We start from the raw sequence: 22867 nt of genomic DNA on the forward strand, positions 1-22867 counted from the left end.
CATCTTGCGATTCATTTTTTTTTGGTTTTGTTTTGTTTTTACCTAAACTGTAAGAAATATGTTTTACAATTGTTCAATTAAAGTATTTCATTTATATAAATAATCAATAATTTATCTTATCAAAGAAAGACCATGCAGTAAAGTCTGGTCAGTAGAATATTCATGTGCATGCTGAATCCACTATGTGCAATTTTTTGTTTAAAAATGCATTTTAGATAATTTGAAACTATAAGAAGACAAATCAGTCAAAATCTAATGTTATAAATCTATATATTAGGGCAAACGAAAATTAGGGGGGGGGGGGGGGAAATGGCGTCAGAGGCTAATGAATGTACTGTTCATTCATCCAAAGAGAGGGCACCGAAAAGCCAGCCTCTTTTGTGGTTAAAACAACCAAATCCTCTTATGATACTCTTAACATATCGTTATAAATTGTCAATGACAATGCAAATTGATTCCATGTTTGTTCATTCTGATAAATTTCATAAGAGAAATAATTTAACACAGTCCTGTAGATTTATTCCAAATTTATTTCAGAAGGTTTTTTTTCTTTGAAAATATTTTTACATTATTGCTTTTGTTCCCCATGAGTCCCATATTTGGTCAGTGATGGCAGTGGATTTACAAGATGTCAGAGCTAAATTAACAAATATAAGTACATGTAAATCTATTAAAAAACTAAATATACATAAATAGTGTACTCATACAATGTCGCCAAATTTCTTGAACTTTACTTTAGAAAAAACAAACTTTGCAAATGCTGCAAAAAATAAATATAAAGGTATAAGTATTATCACAAGTCTTCCATGGTTTATCGTGGCATTTTGATAGGCCAAGATACATATGAAAAATCTATTGAAGAAATTCATACATATAAAACAACATTTAAGTACATAATTATATATTTAAATAATCATTGGTCATCATCGACAAAGAAACACCATCACCCGTTCGAGAGAAGCGCAAGAAGCACCGTCACTGAAGTACAAGTATACGTTGTAAAGTCTGCAGAGATCAAGCATTTGAAGGATTTTGTCACAATAAATATGATAAAGTATCAAAGTCATACATTCTTTTAAATCTGATATCTTAGGTTCAATTAAGTGATAAATTAAAAATTACTGATCAACAATCAACAACAGTTCATGCTACAAAGTATCGTAATCTGAATCTCCCAAGATTTGTATTAAGAAATCTTTTCACACAACGATATATAACAAGGAGAGGAGAAAAACATGAGTGTACAAGACGCCCTTCTCACAGAAAACAAGAGAGATTCCCTTTATCACTGGATTCAGCCTGGATGATTTATGCTGCATAAAGAGCATTTAACATGTACGATACAAAGTGTATCTTCCAAAAAAACCTTCAACACAGGTGATCATCCAGCCCTAGCACGACTGATACACTTGATCATCCACCTATGAGATCGGGGATATATCATCCATTATTTAACAATTGATAACTGGGCAAATGTGGGATAAAACTATAACAAACAAAAACAACATTGTAATAATAATTATAATAAATATTTCATTAATCATAACAGTGTCTTAATTAATAACAAATAAAGTCTGTAATGGCAGATCGAGTACCGGTACATATATACTACTGTAGATTAATTATTAAATGTGAGAAATCAATATCCGCTAAACTCACAAGAAGCAAACTTTGTAGATTTTAAAATCTCTTTTTTTATTTTTAAAACGGATGTGACTACCGGTATATGAATCTAAAATGTTTACAATTTCAAATTCAAGCGATTTGATGCAAAATGGATGAATCGCAGAATTAAGAACTCGCTTAAAATAAGGAATCTACAGTAACAAAATTTTTACAGACTGATAAATGACAGATGTAAACACAATATAAATGCCTTTATTTCCCATTGGACAGCAGAACATTTATGTGTTCAATGCCTGTTTACAACTAATGTGGCAGGAACTCAAAAGTAATGATCCAAAAATGCCCAACATCTTTGATCTAGCTGTCTTTGATGTTGAAAAAATTGTCATGTGTTGTTTAAAATATCTTTGCAAACAATTACAGAGGTTTAACAGGACCCTGAATTTGTAAAATATATTTCCTGTTATTAGCAACAAGAAAAAATATCAGGTTGTCCTAGGAGGGGAGGTGTTGTTGTGACATTGTGACAGTTTGTAACATAAATAGAAAGACATAAGCTTACACGTTCATCAAGTGAAGAGTAATAATAATTACACTATATCATTAAATAAGTAATTTTAAAGAATATAGTAATTAGAAAAATATTTTTTTTTTTAAATCATACATCAAGGAAACATGTAAATTGAAGGGAAAAAAACATGTCAAATCAAAAAACAATTTTCCAAAAATATCAATTTTAAGACTCATATGGTTAACCTATCGGTTTAGCCTTCTTTACTTTTTTTTAATTTATTCCAATAATAAAAATTTCATTGTAAAAATTCTTAAACCAACTCAAAGTTTTAAAATTGTTTTCCAAAGACCACATTTTTTAAGTCCAGTATCAAGTAGGTTGCCTCCCTTTCTATTTCTGATCAAGCCATTGCCACAGCGCGGCGGTTATCGGTAAAGAAGATGTCCTGGAGCGAGGCGTAGGTACAGTTGGATCGGCCGCAGACTTTCTCTTCCGCCTGGAGTATCTGGATCCCCAGCGGCTTGTTGCAGACCTCACACTCATCCGGACAGACGGATCTCTCCCTGCTCAACTCCAGACCATTGTCAGTCCAGACTCTGACAATGGAGGACACGAAGTAGTCCATCATGGCCTTGGTGTGGTGAGGGGTTGGAGCCACACGGAGTCGTTCGCTACCGCGAGCCACGGTCGGATAGTTGATGGCCTGGACGTAGATGTCATGTTTATTCATGAGCTCCGCGGATAGATGGGTGCATAAGGCGGCTTCACCGACCTGAAAGGTAAGATATTAATTCATAATTGGTTCAAATTTATGTATGGATAATTGAAATACTGTTAACCAACTTAAATAAGTATGGAGGAAAATTTTGTTAGAATCAAAGGAATGTCTGGGGCATAAATATTTCTTGTTGCAAATCAGTTCTTAAATGGTTCTTGTTTATCTAAAGTTTAAAGCACCATAAAGCACCATGAGCTGTTCAACATTAATTAGTTACTGCAAACCAGAACTTTACTATTGCCTGATGCCAAAGGCAGAGGGCAACATAACATGTAATTTGGAAGTAAAATTGCCCCAAATAAAATGTAGTTTACTATCAAAATAACTATCTTAACCAAGATAGATGCTACTATAAATACAAAAAACTTTCATTAGATTTTTATAAAAAAAAAAAATTTAATGAAAACTGCAAGAACCTTTGACAAAGGACAGCTGAAATCATTATCTCATGAATTAGAAAGTCTTTTTACATATGAGAAGAGACGCTGATATTCCACAATCTCTTAAGAACTGCTGTTAGAAGAAAACACGTGATACGTACGTGAATGGGGATGATGTGACTCGGGGAGTGTATAGCAGGTATACCGGCCTCTATCAGGTTCTGTCGCAGGTAACGGACGTTGCTCTGATGTTTTTCACGCAGATGCTTGCCTTCTTCACCGCGCAAAACCTGAAAATTCAACCAACATCACATGGACAATTAGTGCACTGTTATTTTGTACATGATATTGTATGCTGTATGGAATCATTACAAAAGTTCAGCACTCGGTAATTTATGTTCTTGCAAACTGATATAAAATGGCAGAATTAATTATTTATCTAAAATATGGAATCTACAGTATCCAAAAGTCTGCTGATTTTTAACAAAATTAAAAAATTTGCATATTTTCCATCAGCTATATGCAGAACTTTTCATCTTAAGGAGATCAATTAGGTCCCAAAAAATGGCAACAACTATCCAGCCCTCTTAAAAATGCCTGTCAATAGCCCACCTGTATGGACGCCCTGGCCCCCGCCAGTGTGGTGGGAGGGAGACTGGTGGTGAAGATGAAGCCCGACCCGTAACTCCTGATCATGTCCACTGTCCTCGAGGTACTGGCGATGTAACCCCCAACGTTCCCAAAGGCTTTACCTGTGTAGGACAAACACAAAGTCATCTTTTATTACAACCTTAATCCCGTTCTTGTAGTATGGCAAGACGTTCTTTTTATTCAATTCAAATTTGAATGTGAGGACAATTTTGGGAGGTGATCTAATTTTATTTCAGAAACTTGATGGTACATTAAATCACTTTGATTTTCAGTGTAATTGTAATGTTTGGCAAAAAGGCTACATAAGTCATGTAGCTGATCACATAATCAAATTTAATCATCATAGTGTCTGATATTTTCGTTTTAATATCTTCAACATTAAATACTCTGAGAAGTAGCAGTTTTAAAATGGACATACATATTATCTTTATCTCAAAACAATTTACATTTTGCATGTGGTATCTTTATCTATCTGAACTACTCATGAGGTCTGTTTGAATATCAAAGAACATTCTCTGTTCAACATTATAGATTCCATATTTCACTCGAGTTCTTAATTCTGCGATTCAACCACTTTGTATCAAATCGCCAGGAGAAAAAATCCCAAACGCCATTTTTTTTATCATAGTATCATTTAGATTACACCTGCCCAAAAAATTAAAGCTAGATTTTAAAATCCAAAAATTTCTCAAGATTTTAAGCAAATTTCTCACGTTTAATTAGGAATAACAGTATAAAAATTGTAACTTGGTGCCTGACCAAGAGTTCCAGAGATGAAGAGAATTAAGGTATCCCCCCCCCCCAAAAAAAAACTTTTTTAACATAGAAATCACATTGAAGACTGACCTACAGTTCCAGAGATAAAGAGGACTAAGGACACCCCCCTCCCCATTTTTTTCAACATGGAAATCACACAAATGACTGACCTAGAGTTCCAGAGATGATGTCAATCTTGTCCATACAGCTGTCCCTCTGCCCGACCCCTGCACCCTGGTCCCCATACAGACCGACCGCGTGAACCTCGTCCACGAAGGTCAGGGCACCATACTTATGGGCCACGTCACACAGCTCACTCAGGGGGGATATGTCACCTATAGAAATTCAAACAAAATACATCATAGGCATCAACATCTAATTATTTTAATCTCCTTTATTATTATTTTATTTTATCTGCTGACTATCGGTTAATTTTGCATTCTGGCTTGTCACAGAAACATTTGATTTTGAACATAGGTATACTGTATTATGAACAAAACATATTTGGATTAGGCAACAGGCATATTCCAGTATCTAAGCCTTCTCCATTTTTTCAATTTGATTATTAGAGAGACAGTTAACATTTAATTCATCTGATATTGAGAAATCTTCAATGCTTCAAAAACTAAGTAATTATTCTTTAATATTTTCCAGTGACAGAGAGTGTACAGTTTTAAAGGTCACAATTTCAAAGAAGAGAAAAAAATCTGCTTTACCACCTCACCCTTCCGTTTCTCAATTGCAGAAATAAAGATTATGTATATGTATGTGTATTACATATTCTTCAATATTTACCTGTCATGGAATGTACAGTTTCAAAGACCACAATCTTGGGGGTGCCGCTATCCACTTTACGAAGCAGTTCTTCTAAATGGAGGGGATCATTGTGCCTGAAGATATGTTTTGGGACTCGGCTGTTCCTTATTCCTTGGATCAGGGAGGCGTGATTTCCAGCATCAGAGAACATATGAACACCTGGGTAAAAAATGGTTTCTTTTTATGCATACATGTATGACTAAAAAACTGCATGTCTCTCTTGTAATCATTGAATCTCGTTCATTTCATTCTGTTGCTATTTATTTTATCTCCTTTCACGATGGAATTTAGATACTCTTATAAAGAACTTATTTTCATGCTGGTAGTTGAACATACATCTTTGTTTCATCTTGTCATCTGACTTTCTATATTCTATGGAACTACCAGTATATTGTACAATCTTTTGCTTAAAATGTACTTAAACAAAGTCTATATAAACAATCTGAACCTAGAATCTGAATAGTCTAAATGAAAAGGAGAAACAATTTGGTATTATATCCGTCTATCTCCAAAAATAATTAAAGAACTGATGAATACAGATCTCTCTCTCTCTCTCTTTCTCTCTCTCTCTCTCGTACCTGGTATAGTTTGTCCTAGTGTGCACAAAGACGTGTCGTTGGCCACATAACAGGAAGTGAACACTAGAGCAGCCTCTTTCTCATGCAGTGATGCTATCTCAGCCTCTAGCCCCTCGTGGAGAGGGGAATTCCCTGATATATTTCGCGTCCCGCCTGCCCCCGCCCCGTGATTCTTCAGAGCTTCACTAAAACAGTATGAAAAGAAGGTCAATCATATATCGATCTCCAAATCATGACACCAAAAACTTTAATATGAAAAGGACAGATGAAATTCACTTGAAAATTCAAACTAAAAAAATTGCATTTGCAATTTTTTTTATCCTATTCACAATCAAGTTTAGGTTCTGTGAAAATTTACAAAATTGAAATGGATTTCCTTTATGCATACTGTGGAATCATTTAAATTCGTGGGGACCAATTTTCGTGGAGTGTGACTTTTTTGCTCATTCGTGGGGATGTAATTTCGTGGATGCGTCGGTTACTGTTTCAGTAACAAAGATAACTCTATTTAAAATTGTTTTCGTTGAGGATTTAAATTCGTGGGGGAGGGATACCCACGAATACCACGAAAATTGAGCCACCACTAATTCTAATGATTCTACAGTAATGACAAAGGAACTCAACTTCGATCTTCTTTTTTCAAATGATATTTTCCTTATAAATTTACAAAACAAGATTATTGTGGATCTATTTTATTGGTGCATTCTGTCTGATGAACTCTTTTTACAGTTTGGTCAGTCATATATTTTCATTTTAACATGTGAAACTCTTGTAAAATATGTTCTTGTGTAATTTCATATCATAAGTCTGCTTTATTATTTACAAGAATTCCACAATTAAGCCTTGTACTATCTGACAATATAATGCCTGCTCTTTTATCTACAAGAATTTCACAATTTAAGCCCCATCTGGTAATATGCCTCCCCTTTTAATTAGTAAAGTAAAAAAAAATGGAGTGCCAGGGACGGGCGATTTTACTTCGTTACAAAAGTAATTCGTTATATCCGCCAAGTTTACAACAAGTAATGAAGTTTCAAAGAATGAAAATCATATTGCTATGAGTGTCAATTCATTATAAGCGTGTTCTTTATAACCTTGTTTTACTGTTCATGAATTTCAGAGTAAATCCCCACCTGACAGCATTCATGACTTTTGGGTGCCAGCTCATGCCCAGGTAGTCGTTGCTGCACCACACAGTAATGTCCCGCTTTTTGCCAGTCGAGTGGTCCTCAGCGTAGGGGAATTCCCTCCCACGGCGCATCACCTTCTTAAACACGCGGTAGGTGTGGTCGCTCTTTTTCCTGTCGATCTGGGCCCCGAAGAAATCCTCGTAGTCAAACAACTTGGACTGCTGGGCTGTGATTGAAGAATCAGGGTGAAGCAATGGATTATATTAACAGGACAAATAATTATGAAAGAAATAGGGTCAAATGATTGAAAATATTTTTTTAAATAGTAGCCATTATTGATAAGTTAATAGCTGTATTTTCTTTAAAAATTGTACTCTAGAATTCTCTCTGCATTTAAGAAAGAGGCCGGGCTAAAATGATTGAATATTATTATCACACAATTCATTATAATAGATGAAATTAAGTTTACACTGAATAGCAGTAAGATGTATTTCTTTTAAAAATAAATAAGGTAGCTGGGTTTGATTAGGTTTCATATGCATATTAAAATCTAATTCATGCTTTGGGTTTTTTTTTTTTATCTTTTTAAGATTAAAATCAACCATTTTAATATAAATTCAAAATCTTGTCACTGGAAACATTAAATTAATTAGCACTGCATGCTACAAATATGGTACTTCCATTTACTTGATATTTACAACATGTACACAAAAGTACACTGTAAAATCAGTATGCACTGGTCACCTTTCCAACGCATTTATATGTAATCTACTGAAAACTGGATATTAATGCAAACATAAAATTGCATTAACAGTAAATCTTGCACTTGCAACAAAATTTAAAGCAATTAATCAAATGAAACTGAATGAACAGCAAAACTAGCTTGCAGCAAAAATCAACTGATTAAATATCTAATGCAAAACATAAAACAGAAGCATGCGGATAGGAGAAACACACAAAAGAGAAGGTTCGATACCCTCTGTGGCCTCTTTTTCCTGTACTTCCTCTTCTACTTTCACTTTCATTTCTTCACAAGTTACAAATTATAATAGTATCAATTATGAAGTTGTATTTAAAGCACCTAGACAACTTTCTGAACAATGACCATTAATAAATTGGAAAGAAAACTTTCTAGTATTAATTCTAAGATATATTAACATTTCTGTGAGACATCAACTATTATTTTATTATATATCACGATCTTTATTCTATTTTACCTTATCTCTCCAACCCCAATCCTTTACCATGTGAAATCATTTAATATATTCATAGGGGCCAATTTCGTGGAATGTCAATTCTATAAATTGTTCATTGGGATGTAATTTCATGGATTAGCTTGTACTTAATCATTCAAAATAAAGACTAAATGTTTCATAGTTCATTGGGTTATATCAATTCGTTGGTGAGGAAAACCCATGAATTTCAAATCTGAGCCCCAATAATTTTACACAGCATGAACCTGCAGTACACAAAATGTACATGTACATAACTGTACAATCCCCATCCCTAATTATCGTATCAGGTCCCAGCACCCACCTTCCTCTGCACCTTTGCCCCACAGCTTGATTTTCTCCAGAGTTTTCTCCACGCTGATCCCTGAGGGGTATTTCGGGGCAGTGACAGTAGCCTCAGCAGCCGTCGCCTTGGCAACAGGCATATCAGCAGTAGGGGCAGTTTTTTCTGCAATGTACCGTAAAAGTTGAAGAAACATTTAAAACAACAGTCTGCATCTCAAAACTTTAAATTACCATAATTATTATTCCATCCATTATGTGAAATTTATATAATGACATCTCTCCCTCCCCCAGATCTCTAATCCTGGGGGAAGGGTACAGCATCCAATATGCCATATGTTTAGTTCCTATAAGATGCATGCATGAACAATTAATCAGAGGAATTTCCATGATACATGTATAAATAAGGAAACTTTCCCCACATAATGACACAGCAGTATTAAATTAAACCTGACCCCAAACTAGCACTATGGAGTACCTGTCTTGGGAGCAGCATCTTTCAATGAGGAGATGTGACTCTTCACATCGCTGACAGTCAGGCCTTCCTTGGCAAAGAACGGACACTGCTTCTCAAGGGGCTCATCTGAACAAAACAATACAGAAGTTAATGCATCAGCTATACAGATATTTCTTTGAATATGCTAAAATAAAGTTTATACATGTATTGGTATGATAGATTTTATGCATGCCTAAATAATAAATGCAATGTAAGTTTTAGCAACTTCCAGGTTATTGTGAAAGAAATATCAAATTAGAAATTAGGACAGGGTAAGGATATTGGGAAATTTCTTGTATTACTTGGAAATTAAAAAGTAGGTAAATGTAATGTTTTTTAAAGGTTTTTTTTTATTTATTTTTTTTCAAAATGATTTTATTTGTGTTTGTGGGTAAGGGGTGAAAAGCTGAAAATTGAAAATTTTAATTTTCTTTTAAATAAATTTTTCAAAGGAAAAAAAGGAAAAAAGGAAAAAAAGTTGTATTTCTATAAGTATACATCATGCTTATCATGTGACTGCACAAAGGTGTGTCCTTGTAAGCATTATATAATATTGCATAACTTTTCACTACATAGAATAGGTTGTTTACCACTTCTTTTCCTTTTCATCTAGTCTTGAAATTTTTCAAAAATATTTTTCTGATTCAATGGCTAAACAATATTTTTTGTTTAAAACTCAATTGAATTTTTATTCAAAGTTTTTTGGGGGGCCACTGATAATTCTCTAATTCTTAAACATCATGAAATCTGAATCATTATACTGAAATAAATCTTTTATGTCAAAAATACTATACAACACTTGAAATAGACCCAGGTGAAAGTTCATTATTTTTTGCTAATAAAAATCTTATCAGCAAGGCGTAATGAAATGGAAGGCAATTCCAAACATACATTAATTTCATTTTGGTCTCAGGTAAATCTTAAGGAGAAAAAAAATGTTTAATTCTAATATGACCCCCAACCCCACCCCATTTCCCACTCCAAACCATGAACAGGTATGCAATTATAAGTTCCGTGTAGATGACCTAGTTTTAGATTACCTGTGACGGTCATCATGTCTGGGCCGTTCATGTAACTCATCGCATGCACCATGACTGGGCACCTCTCCGCGTACGACATCAGCTGACTTGCCGTCTTCTTCACTTGGTTGACGGGGATCCGCGACAGAAACGGGCATCGCAAGGCAGTAGACATTGTTCTCCTGTAATAACGTTAAGCATTTCTAAATCGTGAAAACTACAAATTCACCAAACTATTGATGTTTGGGGTCATACTTTTTACTCAAACTCCTTCACACATCAAAAATTTTATTGTTGGTAGTAAAACGTTCATGAAACTTTAGTATTATCAATAATGCACTAAATGTTAAACTTCAAAGATTAAAGACAATATTCTTCATCATGAAAATTATAAGGTTCACCAAAACATTGAATATGTTATTCATTTTTTACTCTCCTTCACATATTTAAAGTAAAAACCCACTGTATGAAATGTCCCTGTACATGTTTCAAGTAAGATCAATGAGTTATAAATGTAAAACCTGATAGCAGCAATTTAAAATTCCAGAAAAACTAACACATACACCAAACTAACAGAATGCACTCATTACTCCCAATATGAAGTTCACTTCATGTAATTAATGACACTCAGTCTACCTTAATTCACAGAAAAATGTCCTGGCCAGCAAAATTCAGGTAATAAAAGTTATATGCCTTTCAACACAACTTTTCTTGCCTGGTTATTATCACAAATGAATGAAGGAAACTGTCAATTGATTTGACTGAGCCCTTTCCAAGAAGAGCAGAGACAGGAACTGTGCGAGATAGTTGTTAACTTATGGCCAGAAATATCCAGGTTTCACATGACAAACTTCAGGTAACGTATATGAGTGTCTTATGATTTTCAATCAAGGCCGTTCGCCTTCATGCTACTTGACTTGGGCATACGTCACAAGTTACCAATACATGTATTGAGGTTAATATATGTTATCGATTAATTGAAACATCATACACTTTGCAGTCTCAAACACATATCAACTGATGTTATTAAACATGCTTACTTTTCTGGTCTTTCCATCATTTTTATTGTTAGTATTTGTATCAAACTTTTTTAGGTTTCTTAATTATATATGGATACATTTTAAAAAGTATTTATTTGTACAGTGAATTTTCTTAAAATATAAATCTGAGTATTTATTATGTCTCAAAACTTTGATTTATAAAAATAACCCCCCCCCCCAAAAAAAAAGTAAAAATATATCAAGCTTTCATTAAAGATGTAAAATGGGGATGAAATCATTCATTTAATAAACACTGCAGACACCTAAATAAATGAATAAACCTTATTTTGTTTACTTAAAATAAGGAATAAGGAATCATTTTTTTAGTATTATGAGGTGATAATTTTGGTTGGGACGTGATCAAATCCAATAAAGCCCGAAGGGCTTTATGATAGATTTGATCATGCCCCGACCAAATTTATCACCTCATAATATTCAAAGAATGATTCCTTATTACTTATATTTATATAATTTTAAGCCATCGTACAATAAAATATTTAAATATAAATAAGCAAACCCCGCTGGCGCCTCAATTTGGCGTCATTTGTATTATGGGTTATATAGTACAAAATCAATACGTAGTGTTATCACAGGCAAAGACACTGGAAAATGTAAATATTAAAAATTTCACCCAAAAATATCTGTTCGAAATCTTCGAGAAAAAAAATTCTGCTTAAAAAAAAATGGGGAAATAATTGTGAATATGGGAGTTACTGTACCTCAACGTCAGCATGGCGCTTTAAAATAACAGAACGTTGTCACCTAAAATATAGCTATCCCTGGAGAACCTAGAATGAAAACATGCCCCTCTGGTAATGACTAGGTCTATCTACCAGGAAAAAGCTTGTTCCTACACTTTTATAGTCATGTTATATGATATAAAAAGGCATCTGCAAGGTCACTATTTGTAGAGCAAAATTCTGAAAAACAAACCAGGAGGAGTTGTTTCCCTTGAATAGAACTGTCCCGCCCAAGTCATGAGACTCTCAGTCTTTCTCGGCTGCAGGCTAATGCCTTCAATTTCAAAATCAAATAGATCATATTTGTTTAAACTTTCCCTAAAAGAGATAACCGCTGTGGCAAACTAAGCGTAGATTATTTTTCATCAAAATGTTTATGGTTAAAAAAAAAAGAGACATGAAAAACACCACAGACATTTGATTGCATTTGTACTTCCAAGTCCAGAGATACTAGAAAAAAAAGGGAGATACAGAGAAAGAATGACTGGTAAGTGATCCTAATAAAATGAAAGAAACTGTCACTATTCAGAAGCAGTTTGATATTTTTTAATGTTTTTCCCTCCGAATTAATGTGTAAATAAATTACGAATTAAAAGGTCGATGACCAAGCAACTCCCCTTTGGGGCAGTCAAAACACAGAGATGTCGACTAGGAAAAAATAAATCTCCTGCGACCAGTTAAATTTAAAAGAAAAATTCCTTATTTGGTACCCGTAGAGGCTTTATCTGTACAAAATGTACCATAAACAAACTACTTTACTCCACAATTTACAGGAGATAATCTGATTTGTGAAAACCAATTTTCGCCATCAAGCCATATATCTATACCCATTTTGTTTATGTTCTGGACGAGAAATATTCGCATATGATGAGCCTCTCCTGAAACTATCTCGCACGTGAATGAAAGTTGGTTTACAGTAATATCAAATCAAAAACACTTACTACAGCAATTTTTTTTTGCATTACATTATCAATATATGTAAAATCCAAGAGATGATATGCTGGAAAAAATGAAATTTTCTTTCAAATCTAATGTTTGTAAATAATGAGAGAGAGAGAGAGAGAGAGAGAGAGAGAGAGAGAGAGATATTGTTCAACTTAATTACAAGGAGTAATGGGATGTCATGATTCAATCAACATCTTGCCTTGTGTAAAAGGAGTTTTTATACAATAGAAGAAGACTCACTTCCTGCAGAATTTCAGTTTGCACTTAGTTAAACCTGGACTCTTAACCAACAACATGATCTCGAGCTTATTGAAAAAGAAAGAAAGAGGGAAAACTGATAGAAGTTCATATAAAATCAAGGGTGTGTGCTTTTTTCATTCACTGACATTATTTTCTCAGCATAGCAATCAAATTTTTCTTTGCTTCTATTTATTAAATTAAATATGCTCTTATACTTATACAAATATATATGCTTCCCATTTGAAAATCTCAGTACTTTTCCCATTTAGTCAACATCATCCAATTGAGAATACAATGAAAATATTGTTTATCATCATGAAGTGGGACAATTATTACTATATAAGCAAGCAGAATTTCATGAGGTCTTTCTTGTGACACACAGCAATCTTATAACCCCCTCTCCTGGATTTAATTAAGTCATGACCTGATTCACAGCATGTCTTGTGACTCCATCCTCAGAATAACCAAACATCTTGCACGTTTGGGCACATGTGCCATAGGAGATGAAATCTACCAATTCAGATTCAATAGACTTATACAATCAACAGGAACTGGTTTTTCTCCCCCCCCCCCCCCTTGCATAAAAGGGTATTTCAATAAACTTTATTATCTAATTTGCATTCTATGGAGATGTATTCAAGGTCATGTGCCTATATTCCTGATAACTGAACTATCTGAGGGAGAAATTAAACGAAAATCAAAAGGTTAATTTTTAGAATCAACATGTCATTTAACAAATCATATCCTAATCATAGAAAAAAAATAGGAGATCTTGAGCAAAAAAATCTTGTGACACCCTTGATTCTTTATAGAGTCAAGGTTACAATATCAGTAAACTCCACTGTGTATTACCCTCAAGGCTGCTCAACCGATCTTGTGACTTCTTTATTACTGTTTTGAGTCAAAATGTTCCATCTGTAGGGTATAAACGTTAAAAGGACGTCTGACCCCCCCGTCTGTTAAATAGAGCATGTCTTATAAATGACCATATGAGATCACAATGTTTACAATAAGGACAAGTGCCCTATATGTCTCCTATTTAGGCAATGTTTGTAATTACAATGTACCTTGATGCATGTGTACATAATATTCTGTAAGGACACAGCCCTTGTCTTCTTTTTAGCTGGACCTTATGTCTATTTACAATATTGTAAACAAAGTTTCTAAGGCCTATCTTTGCCCCATCTTCTTTTCAGACAGCATTTCAACTGCATTGATTTCATCTAGGATCACAGGTACAGTAAATAATCTAAGGAAGCTCGCAGATGGTAGAGATCAAGAAAGGACTATATATGGTTTGAGCCTAAAATGGCCCCCTTAAATGAACCTTGTCATTTTACTGTAATTCTTTGTTCTATTTGTACAAATATACATTTGAAGTTTTTTCATAATTTACATTTTGATTTTAGTGCCCACAATTTAAAAATATGAAATCATAAAGTTTACCTTTTCCCGCAATTTTCTCATTTTTAGCATAAAACGGCTTGTTTTGAAGCAGTTTTTCTTTAAGGAAACATTGAGCGACTGCTTGAACAAACAAAATATTTTTACCAAAGATGTATCTCTCCAATACCGGTACTTATAAGTGACAAAAAGTTCATTTTTGTTCAAAGAGTCGCTCTATATATTTCCCATTCGAAAAAAGATTAGAAAAATGTCAATTTTTGACTGATTTTGATTGAATTATAAAAATAGCGTCACTTCTGATGTCATATACTCTCAGTGAGCCCATATAAATCAAATAAATAGGTGAAAAAAACATTTTATGTCAACTCTTTTATAAAATAACACTATATAAATAGTGCCTGTTTGGGAGGGTAACAGTTGAAATTGACACCCCGAGAAAACCATTGTCAACCGACGCGAAGCGGAGGTTGACAATGGTTTTCGAGGGGTGTCAATTTCAACTGTTATCCTCCCAAACAGGCACTATTTATTTTGTTTTGTTATACTTTCATGTTAAATACTGAAATCTGATTGGTTAAGATGCAGTTAATAATATTTACTATTACCCTCAGCGTTAGCAACGCACTTGGCAACGGGTAACATTAAAAAATGTTACATGCGCAAAAATTATGCGCGTACGGTTCGCTGTAGAATTCACGTTATTCCTATATAAAAGCAGTAAAATTTTCTTAAAAATTTTAAAAAAGACATTCAGTATAACAAAATAAATAGTGCCTTCGCGTCGGTTGACAATGGTTTTCTCGGGGTGTCAATTTCAACTGTTACCCTCCCAAACAGGCACTATTTATATAATACTGAATGTCTTTTTTAAAAATTTTAAGAAAATTTTACTGCTTTTATATGGGAATAACGTGAATTCTACAGCGAACTGTACGCGCATAAATTAATGATTGATTAAAAATTGGCATTTTTAGCAGCATCACACGAGGTCACATATATCCACAGTTGAATTTGCATGGGGCGGCTGGGTTTCATATAGACCAAAAATATTTTTATTAAATAATGATAAGTCAGAGTTGCTCGAAGTTTTGTTTTCTTTTACAGTATATTTTTTGTTAAAGTCTAAAAACAATGATTCTAGTATCTACTTCTGAAGACCCTGGCGCATTAAGTGAGGATTATTTGAGAGCAGGTGCAGAGAGTTTGAAAATCCTATTACAAGTTTGTACAAGAAAATCTGTAATGAAACTTTTCATCTTTATTTGACATCCTGACTTTTGTTAAGAGGCTTCAATCATCTTTCTAGAACAACATTTTTTTTTCAAAATGGTGATCAAGAGCTGATAATTATCAAGAAATATTTTTTCTCATTCATATTAAATACACATTATGTAAATGTAATACCTTTTTCCTAATTTTCCCTTCTAAATACTGGTGTTTGACAATTTGATTTCAATCAATGACCCACTCAAATAAAAGGAAAAATTTACCTGAATATATTCCTTTGCCAGAGAAGCATTATGCCAATTCAAACAAAAAAATAATAAAACAAAAAAACACAAAATGATCAGAAGGTTTGAACAAAAACAAACTCTCCTCTGAAATCCCTCATATAACAAACAAGTTTTCCTTCCTAAATGAGAAAGCTGCAAATACTGATCTGTGAACTAATAAATAGTTTTCTTTTCAGCAATCAATTTTGATCTTCCTTCGTGCATCAGGTGATATCCTCTAAAATGGTGAACCTAAGTACTTAGGTTCGTTAATTACTCACTTGTTGATACGGATCTCGAATCTCGATCAATTTGAACGATGCTGACTTGTAAATAAATTTTGTGTGCTCTTCACTGAGGGCGACTCACAAAAATAGGGATGATATCTGAAAGCAAATGAAAAAAAATTAGTCAGTAACTAAAAATTAATCTTTAATGTTTATTCATTAAGTGGTACCTGAAAGTACAGGAAAATAAAAGTTAAACAGGAACTAAAAATAAAGTTTAACACAATATTCATTATTGCATGTACACGTCAAGTATATAATTATGACGATATAGATAATATTTAGTAATATTATTTCCATCGCTAAATACCATACAATTTTCCCACTTCTTTACACAAATCAGCTCTAAAAATAACTCTTGAGTTAATTTTTTGAAGAATCTAAAAATACATTAAAAATTCCTGATTTCCCAACTTTTTCTAATGAAGTTTAATTCAACAAACAAGTTTCCACTGCAGACACTAATACAAGAAGCAAGTATCTTCTTTTTTTGTACACAGAAGATAATTTGTTAATTAAATATCAATGTTGTAAACAGCTAGTTTCCTAAACTAGGCAAATAAAGCCCACCCCCCCCCCCCCCAACTTCTACTGAAAAGATTTTAAATCGTAAATAAGAAAGTTTACCATATGGAACAAACAGCTCTCGACCATTTAGAGCTAATTTTCCTTGTAAAAAAAAACAAATCTGGAAAAATCCAGTTATGACGAACGCAGTTTGTTGCAATTTTGCCTTTGGGCACCAAAATAATGATTTGTACACGTCAATATTTTACAGGTAAAAAAAGGAGAAACGAAACAAAAATACACGGAAATACCACCTTTGAGTATCAGGCGTCCTTTTTCCACGACACGATTAAATGTGAATAATGAGGATTTTTGCATCATCGCACAAGATTTATTTTATCTTTTCATTCATAATGTCATCTTGTCACATCTTCCCTTTATCGTAAATAACTGATCATGTCAAAACACTCCAATAAAATGTCATAATCTAATTTTACTTTCTACTTGCCTGAATTATTAAAAGAGGTAGTAAACATTCTTTTTTCTAGATCTGGCTATAAAAATGCCGACCACTTTAATTCATATGTCTTTTATTAATTTTAGGAATAAAATCTTGCATATATAACATTATAATGATAATAAGATATTGAGTACCAGTAGAAAAATATATACTGATACTTGTATGTATATACCTATTTCTAAAGAAGCTTATATTGCAGGAACTCTAAGCTTTTCCTTTAGTGAAATCTATCCACTACATTTTCATCCACATAATATGCAGTGATATTCATTGCATGGCTCAGGGTTGTCTCTATGACATGGGGGGGGGGGGGGGGAATTCCCTTCCTACATGTATATAATGCCTTACTTTATACCAGACTACCATTGAATTTCAAACACAATCTAGATATAAACTAGACCCCCTGATTCCTTTCAACTTGTTTATTTCTTGATTACTTCAATTTTTAGAGACAACCCCCATTGTTGTATATATCCATAAGGCACATAGTGTGGTTTTTTTCACAAATTTGGGACTGGGGGCTGCCTGGGCCCTTTCAGTTAGGAAAAATAGCAACAAAACTGGAAAATTGGGAAAATGGTTTCTATTTGTTATGATGAAATTTGATGATTTCTATCATTTATTCAAATACTAATTAAAGCACAAATGACAATGCTTCTTTTCTAGAGTTTTTCAAATTATTTCAATTCTATTCAGTCTTTCTTGAAAATTTTGACAATTCGTGCAAAATGGGTTTTTTTAAAAATAAAATTGGGAATTTTCTGTCAATATTATTAACAGAATTACAGTCAATCGTGCTAAAAGGATTTTAACTTGTTTCTTGAGGGAAGGCAGGCACATAGCATTGTTTTTGAAAGTGGGGGGGGGGGGGCAGACTCATCCAAAAAATCTTGAAATTGGGAAAATATTAGGAAATTTTGGCCCCGAATCAGGCCAAAAAATACAACAACACTGACTTATCAACTTGAATCAATCAAATTCCGAGCCTTGTAGCTTGACTTACATTGCATGTGCATCAGAAGATTGTGGACTTTTTCAAAAACATGAAACATTATCGTTTTTTTAACACGTAACATTGAGGATGGGGCACTTATAGACATTGCTAACTTTAATTAAGTTTCCTATAAATTCAATACTGTGTAAGATTGAAGGAAAAGGTATGTGGCTACACTGAAAGTTTCCAATCAATAAATTAAAAAAAAACAACTGTATTCACAGAGTATGATCAATGTGACCTTGAACTTAATCAACGACCTTGAACTTTCACAATTCAGTTACCTTTAAGTACTGGTCATCATGTTTAAAGAGTTTTTTTTTAATATCAAAGATTTTAAATTCTTGACAGCTTCCAGACCAAACTTATACCAGTATTTAATAATAAAAAATTGTATAAAATATTAAATGCATTATGCACTGCAGCTAAGTCAAAGCTGCTATGCATATTGCAGATTGATTACTCCAATTTGTCATTACTTATTGATTCAGACATCATGCTAGAATTTATTAATGTTAATATAGACTATAGAAATCCATAAGAAATTCAAACATTGTATCATGTACTACGAATAAAACAACACCTATGATTTACATGTAGTTAAACACAATGTAATATTACACACATATGAGGCATTATAATTATGCCATGTGGAACTCTCCTCTACAAAGTATTCCTACATGAATTGAACAGTAACAGCATAAGTTTAGAAAATTGATTGTGCAAGCTAGCATGCAGCCTGATGCAAGATTATCAAAACAACCAGAGTTTACCGGGCCTTTTAGCTGAGGCAGTTTCCCTGCATGATCTGATTAGTATAAAGAAAGGTTTCATATTTTCAGAGACAATAAGATACTTGACTGGAGATCCTCTTATACCAATATTAATATACACTGCATGTGAAAACAATGCGTACTTTATGAACTTAAAGCAGACCTTCTGGAAGCTGAAATTTGAAATTTCTCTATATTCTTCTTAGCATAAATTATTAAGTTTGTGGCATATCTCGAGAAATATTGGAAACTCCACAGCTTCAACATTCTATTTGGAAGACACAGATTTTCACATCTTTATGTAATTTAACAAAAACTGCTGTTCTCCAGCCAAAGGAATCAAAAAAAAAAATCTTAAGTCATTTCTCTCTCAGGTCCAGTGGGTTCAAACTGAATGCAAGTGAGTCTTTTACATTTGAATTTCAGTCAATTAGAGCCATTTTAACAAGACCTTGGACTTTAAGTAGGACGTACCTATCTATTTCTTGCGTCAATACAAGTTAAAAATGACGCGGCTTCAAGCGAAATTTGCACCGATTGTGTAGTCTTAGCTCAAAAGCCAGACAAAACTTGTTGATTTCAGAGAGCTATGGCTGAGTGGCTGACAATGAAATAGACAGGCCTACGTCACATTGCTGTTGAACACAACTACCCAAAGTCCAAGCTCTTGTTAAAATGTTTCTAGTATTACAAAATACCAATATGGGCTTAAAGTGGATTTTTGAATTAATTCTATTTTTAAATCAACGTTTTTCAAGAATTCATGTTTCTCAGGAGAAATGCATCAAGTTATGTACAATTTCATTTTTAAGCGAGTTTAAAGGTTAAACCTATTTACAAATCCAATCATGCTGCCTTGTTTTTGTGAATTCAAATTCAGAACAAAATGCCTATATACCATGCATACTGCTAAGATTTCTGAAGGGGTTGCATTGTTCTATACATCTGTATCAGATTTGAAATTAATCAGAATACAATGAATAATATAAAGTTCCCAGATTTCAGAAGCTAGGGGTTCAACATTTATCTAGTATCCAATACCATGAAGTAAACTTCTGTGAATCTGCTTCAGTGGTTTTTAAAATGATGTAAAAAAAATGTTTAAACATGCACTGATGAACAGCCAGTTTCCATGACATTGAATAAGAAAAAATGTTGAACTGAAATTGCGCAATTTATAAATTTCAAGTTCTACTCATGCAAACAAAGATAAACAACATCTACGATGATGTCAGAGGAATATGATTCAACGTGAACAGTATACAAAACAGGAAGTACATGTAATAATGACAGCGATTCAGCTGGGATCTTTTATACTGACTTAATAACAAGAAGTTGCATCAACAATACTGAATGCTGGTTATTTTAAATTTTTAACAATGACGACATTCTTTTGCCATATATAATATGGCTTAATAAATATTTCTTCTTAGAAGTAGCATGACTGTGAAATGTAAACTGTTAATCAGATGAGTTTTCCTGATACTGAATTTTCAGTGGAAGCTTTGCAAAAGAAAATGGTACAGTTGAAGCAATATTTATCAATGCATTACCTTCAAAATATCAATTATCAACACAAAAATTCCCTATACAACTTCTTGTTGATCCATTTGTTTGGTTATCTTGCTATACGTTAAAGTATTTTGTAATTCAATTCACCTGTGTAAAACTCAGGTTGAAAAACTAGGATGTTTACATAATATACAAACATGCAGTGGTGAATGTTTCGAAATACTTCTGAATTAAAGACCTCAATTTAATACAGTACATTGATAGGTTACAAAATTGTTTTAAATGTCTTTTTTCTTCTAAATCTTGCATTACATTAATGTAAACTGCTAATCAGATGAGTTTTCGTAAAACTGAATTTTCAGTGGAAGCTTTGCAAAAAAAAATGGTACAGATGATTTAGATGAAGCAATATTTATCAATGTATTACCTTCAAAATATTAGTTATCAACACAAAAAATTCCCTATACAACTTCTTGTTGATCCATTTGTTTGGTTATCTTGCTATACATTAAAGTATTTTGTAATTCAAATCACCTGTGTAAAACTCAGGTTGAAAAACTAGGATGTTTACATAATATACAAACATGCAGTGGTGAATGTTTCGAAATACTTCTGAATTAAAGACCTCAATTTTATACATTACATTCATAGGTTACAAAATTGTTTTAAATGTCTTTTTCCTTCTAAATCTTGCATGACAAATGGGATGCACTAATGCATGTACATGTATAACAGCAATTTATATTATAAATGGTATTAGTACCCTGTAAAATATTTAATAATATATTAAGCATGAGGGTATTTAGATAAATTAGAACATTTACCAACAACCATCTTATAAAACAATGAAATACAAAATACATCAACTTATATAAACAGTTCACAACTACTTATGGGATAAACTGATTATACTGTTGCATCATCAGCTAATCTTGCATTTTTATTTACGCGAGTGTCAATCACAACAATCAAAGACTTACATATCATATTGTTAACAAGCAGTTTGTACAAGCATAAAACATTTGGGCATGTAAACAGGTCACAATCAATAAGAAATGTCCAAAAATATGTATCTCTCTCTGATAGTCAAAGATTAGAATTCAAGTTTACATATAAGATAAGGCAGAGAGATAGGAAGATAGGAGATCCATAACCATGTATTCATTGTTATTGTGAATACTTGTCACGTTCACAATTTTTTTAATATAAAGAGGTGTTAAAATATTTTTCTTTCAGAAATCTACAGAAAATTTGAGAAAATTCTAACGTTACGCAAGTCACCGAGTGCGATTTTGTTTACATAAAAATCTACACCGTATGGTCCGTAGTTCATTCATGTTGATGACAGGTAAAAGCCTTAAAGAGATTATCCCTAATTATTAAGTCTACATAATTTCAAAATCAACCAATTATAAATACCTGTGTCTTCAAACAAAACTTCTTTGCGATAGTAGTGTACTGTTTATATTTTCGTCTGACTTCCCTGTACAAGTGTCGATGGATTCGGTCAAGACTGGTTTAAATTGAATGTCGATCCCGATCAATATATTAACAGAATTACTAGCCTGGCTACAGGATTACAGTCGATTTTGCTAAAAGCCTTAAAGGATTTTAACGTGTTTCTTGAGGAACTTTTTGTGTTACGTTGGAGGATTTTTTTTGTTGGAGAGAGGAAGATGTTCGCACGGCAATTCAATTTTCTCCCACAATATTGCACAAAAGTCATACTGTATACGTATATATAATATATCATCATTTAATTTTTGTTCACAATAATATTAAAGTCTTTCTACAAATGTATAATTATGTAGTTTAAAAGAAATCAAATGATTATGTCCGTCCCGGGACGTATATACTAACGTAACGTAGTATATACGTCCCTGGTCCGTCCCGTATTTAGCTATAAAAAGTCAAAGTTCATGTTTTCAGTCTGCTACTTGAAATGTTTCAAGTAGCATTCAAATGAACAAGGGACGTCTTGGCAGGATGCATCTGAAAAGGAAAAAGGGAAAAAAATATCAAGGGAGAGGTAGAAAACAAACAAACGCTTTTTTTTCAGTATATATGCCGGTATATGAACATAGATAAGTCTTTACAGACACAAACTTAAATTCTTTACATTAATGATTTAAGCGATTTAAAGTCTACTTC

The 22867-nt window shown here is 33.1% G+C and overlaps 1 protein-coding gene across 6 annotated transcripts; it reads right to left on the reverse strand.

Moving 5' to 3' along the window:
- Positions 1–510: 510 nt before the first annotated feature.
- LOC128159595 (5-aminolevulinate synthase, erythroid-specific, mitochondrial-like) lies at positions 511–22244 on the reverse strand. Of its 6 annotated transcripts, none has more exons than XM_052822727.1 (13): positions 22136–22244; positions 16405–16509; positions 10280–10440; positions 9222–9326; positions 8766–8909; positions 8206–8256; positions 7233–7455; positions 6100–6284; positions 5501–5680; positions 4876–5040; positions 3911–4050; positions 3460–3588; positions 511–2912 (listed from the first exon to the last, which is right to left on the reverse strand). In XM_052822727.1, the coding sequence occupies exons 3-13, from the start codon at positions 10431–10433 to the stop codon at positions 2541–2543; spliced, it is 1848 nt and encodes a 615-aa protein (XP_052678687.1). In that variant the 5' UTR covers positions 10434–10440; positions 16405–16509; positions 22136–22244; the 3' UTR covers positions 511–2540. The 6 variants fall into 6 exon arrangements, with proteins under 6 accessions (XP_052678687.1, XP_052678688.1, XP_052678685.1 ...); XM_052822728.1 differs by lacking the exon at positions 22136–22244 and adding an exon at positions 17038–17058; XM_052822725.1 differs by lacking the exons at positions 16405–16509; positions 22136–22244 and adding an exon at positions 16121–16315.
- Positions 22245–22867: the final 623 nt, after the last annotated feature.

The sequence above is a fragment of the Crassostrea angulata genome, chromosome 8 (assembly GCF_025612915.1).
Source record: "Crassostrea angulata isolate pt1a10 chromosome 8, ASM2561291v2, whole genome shotgun sequence".
NCBI lineage: Eukaryota > Metazoa > Mollusca > Bivalvia > Ostreida > Ostreidae > Magallana > Magallana angulata.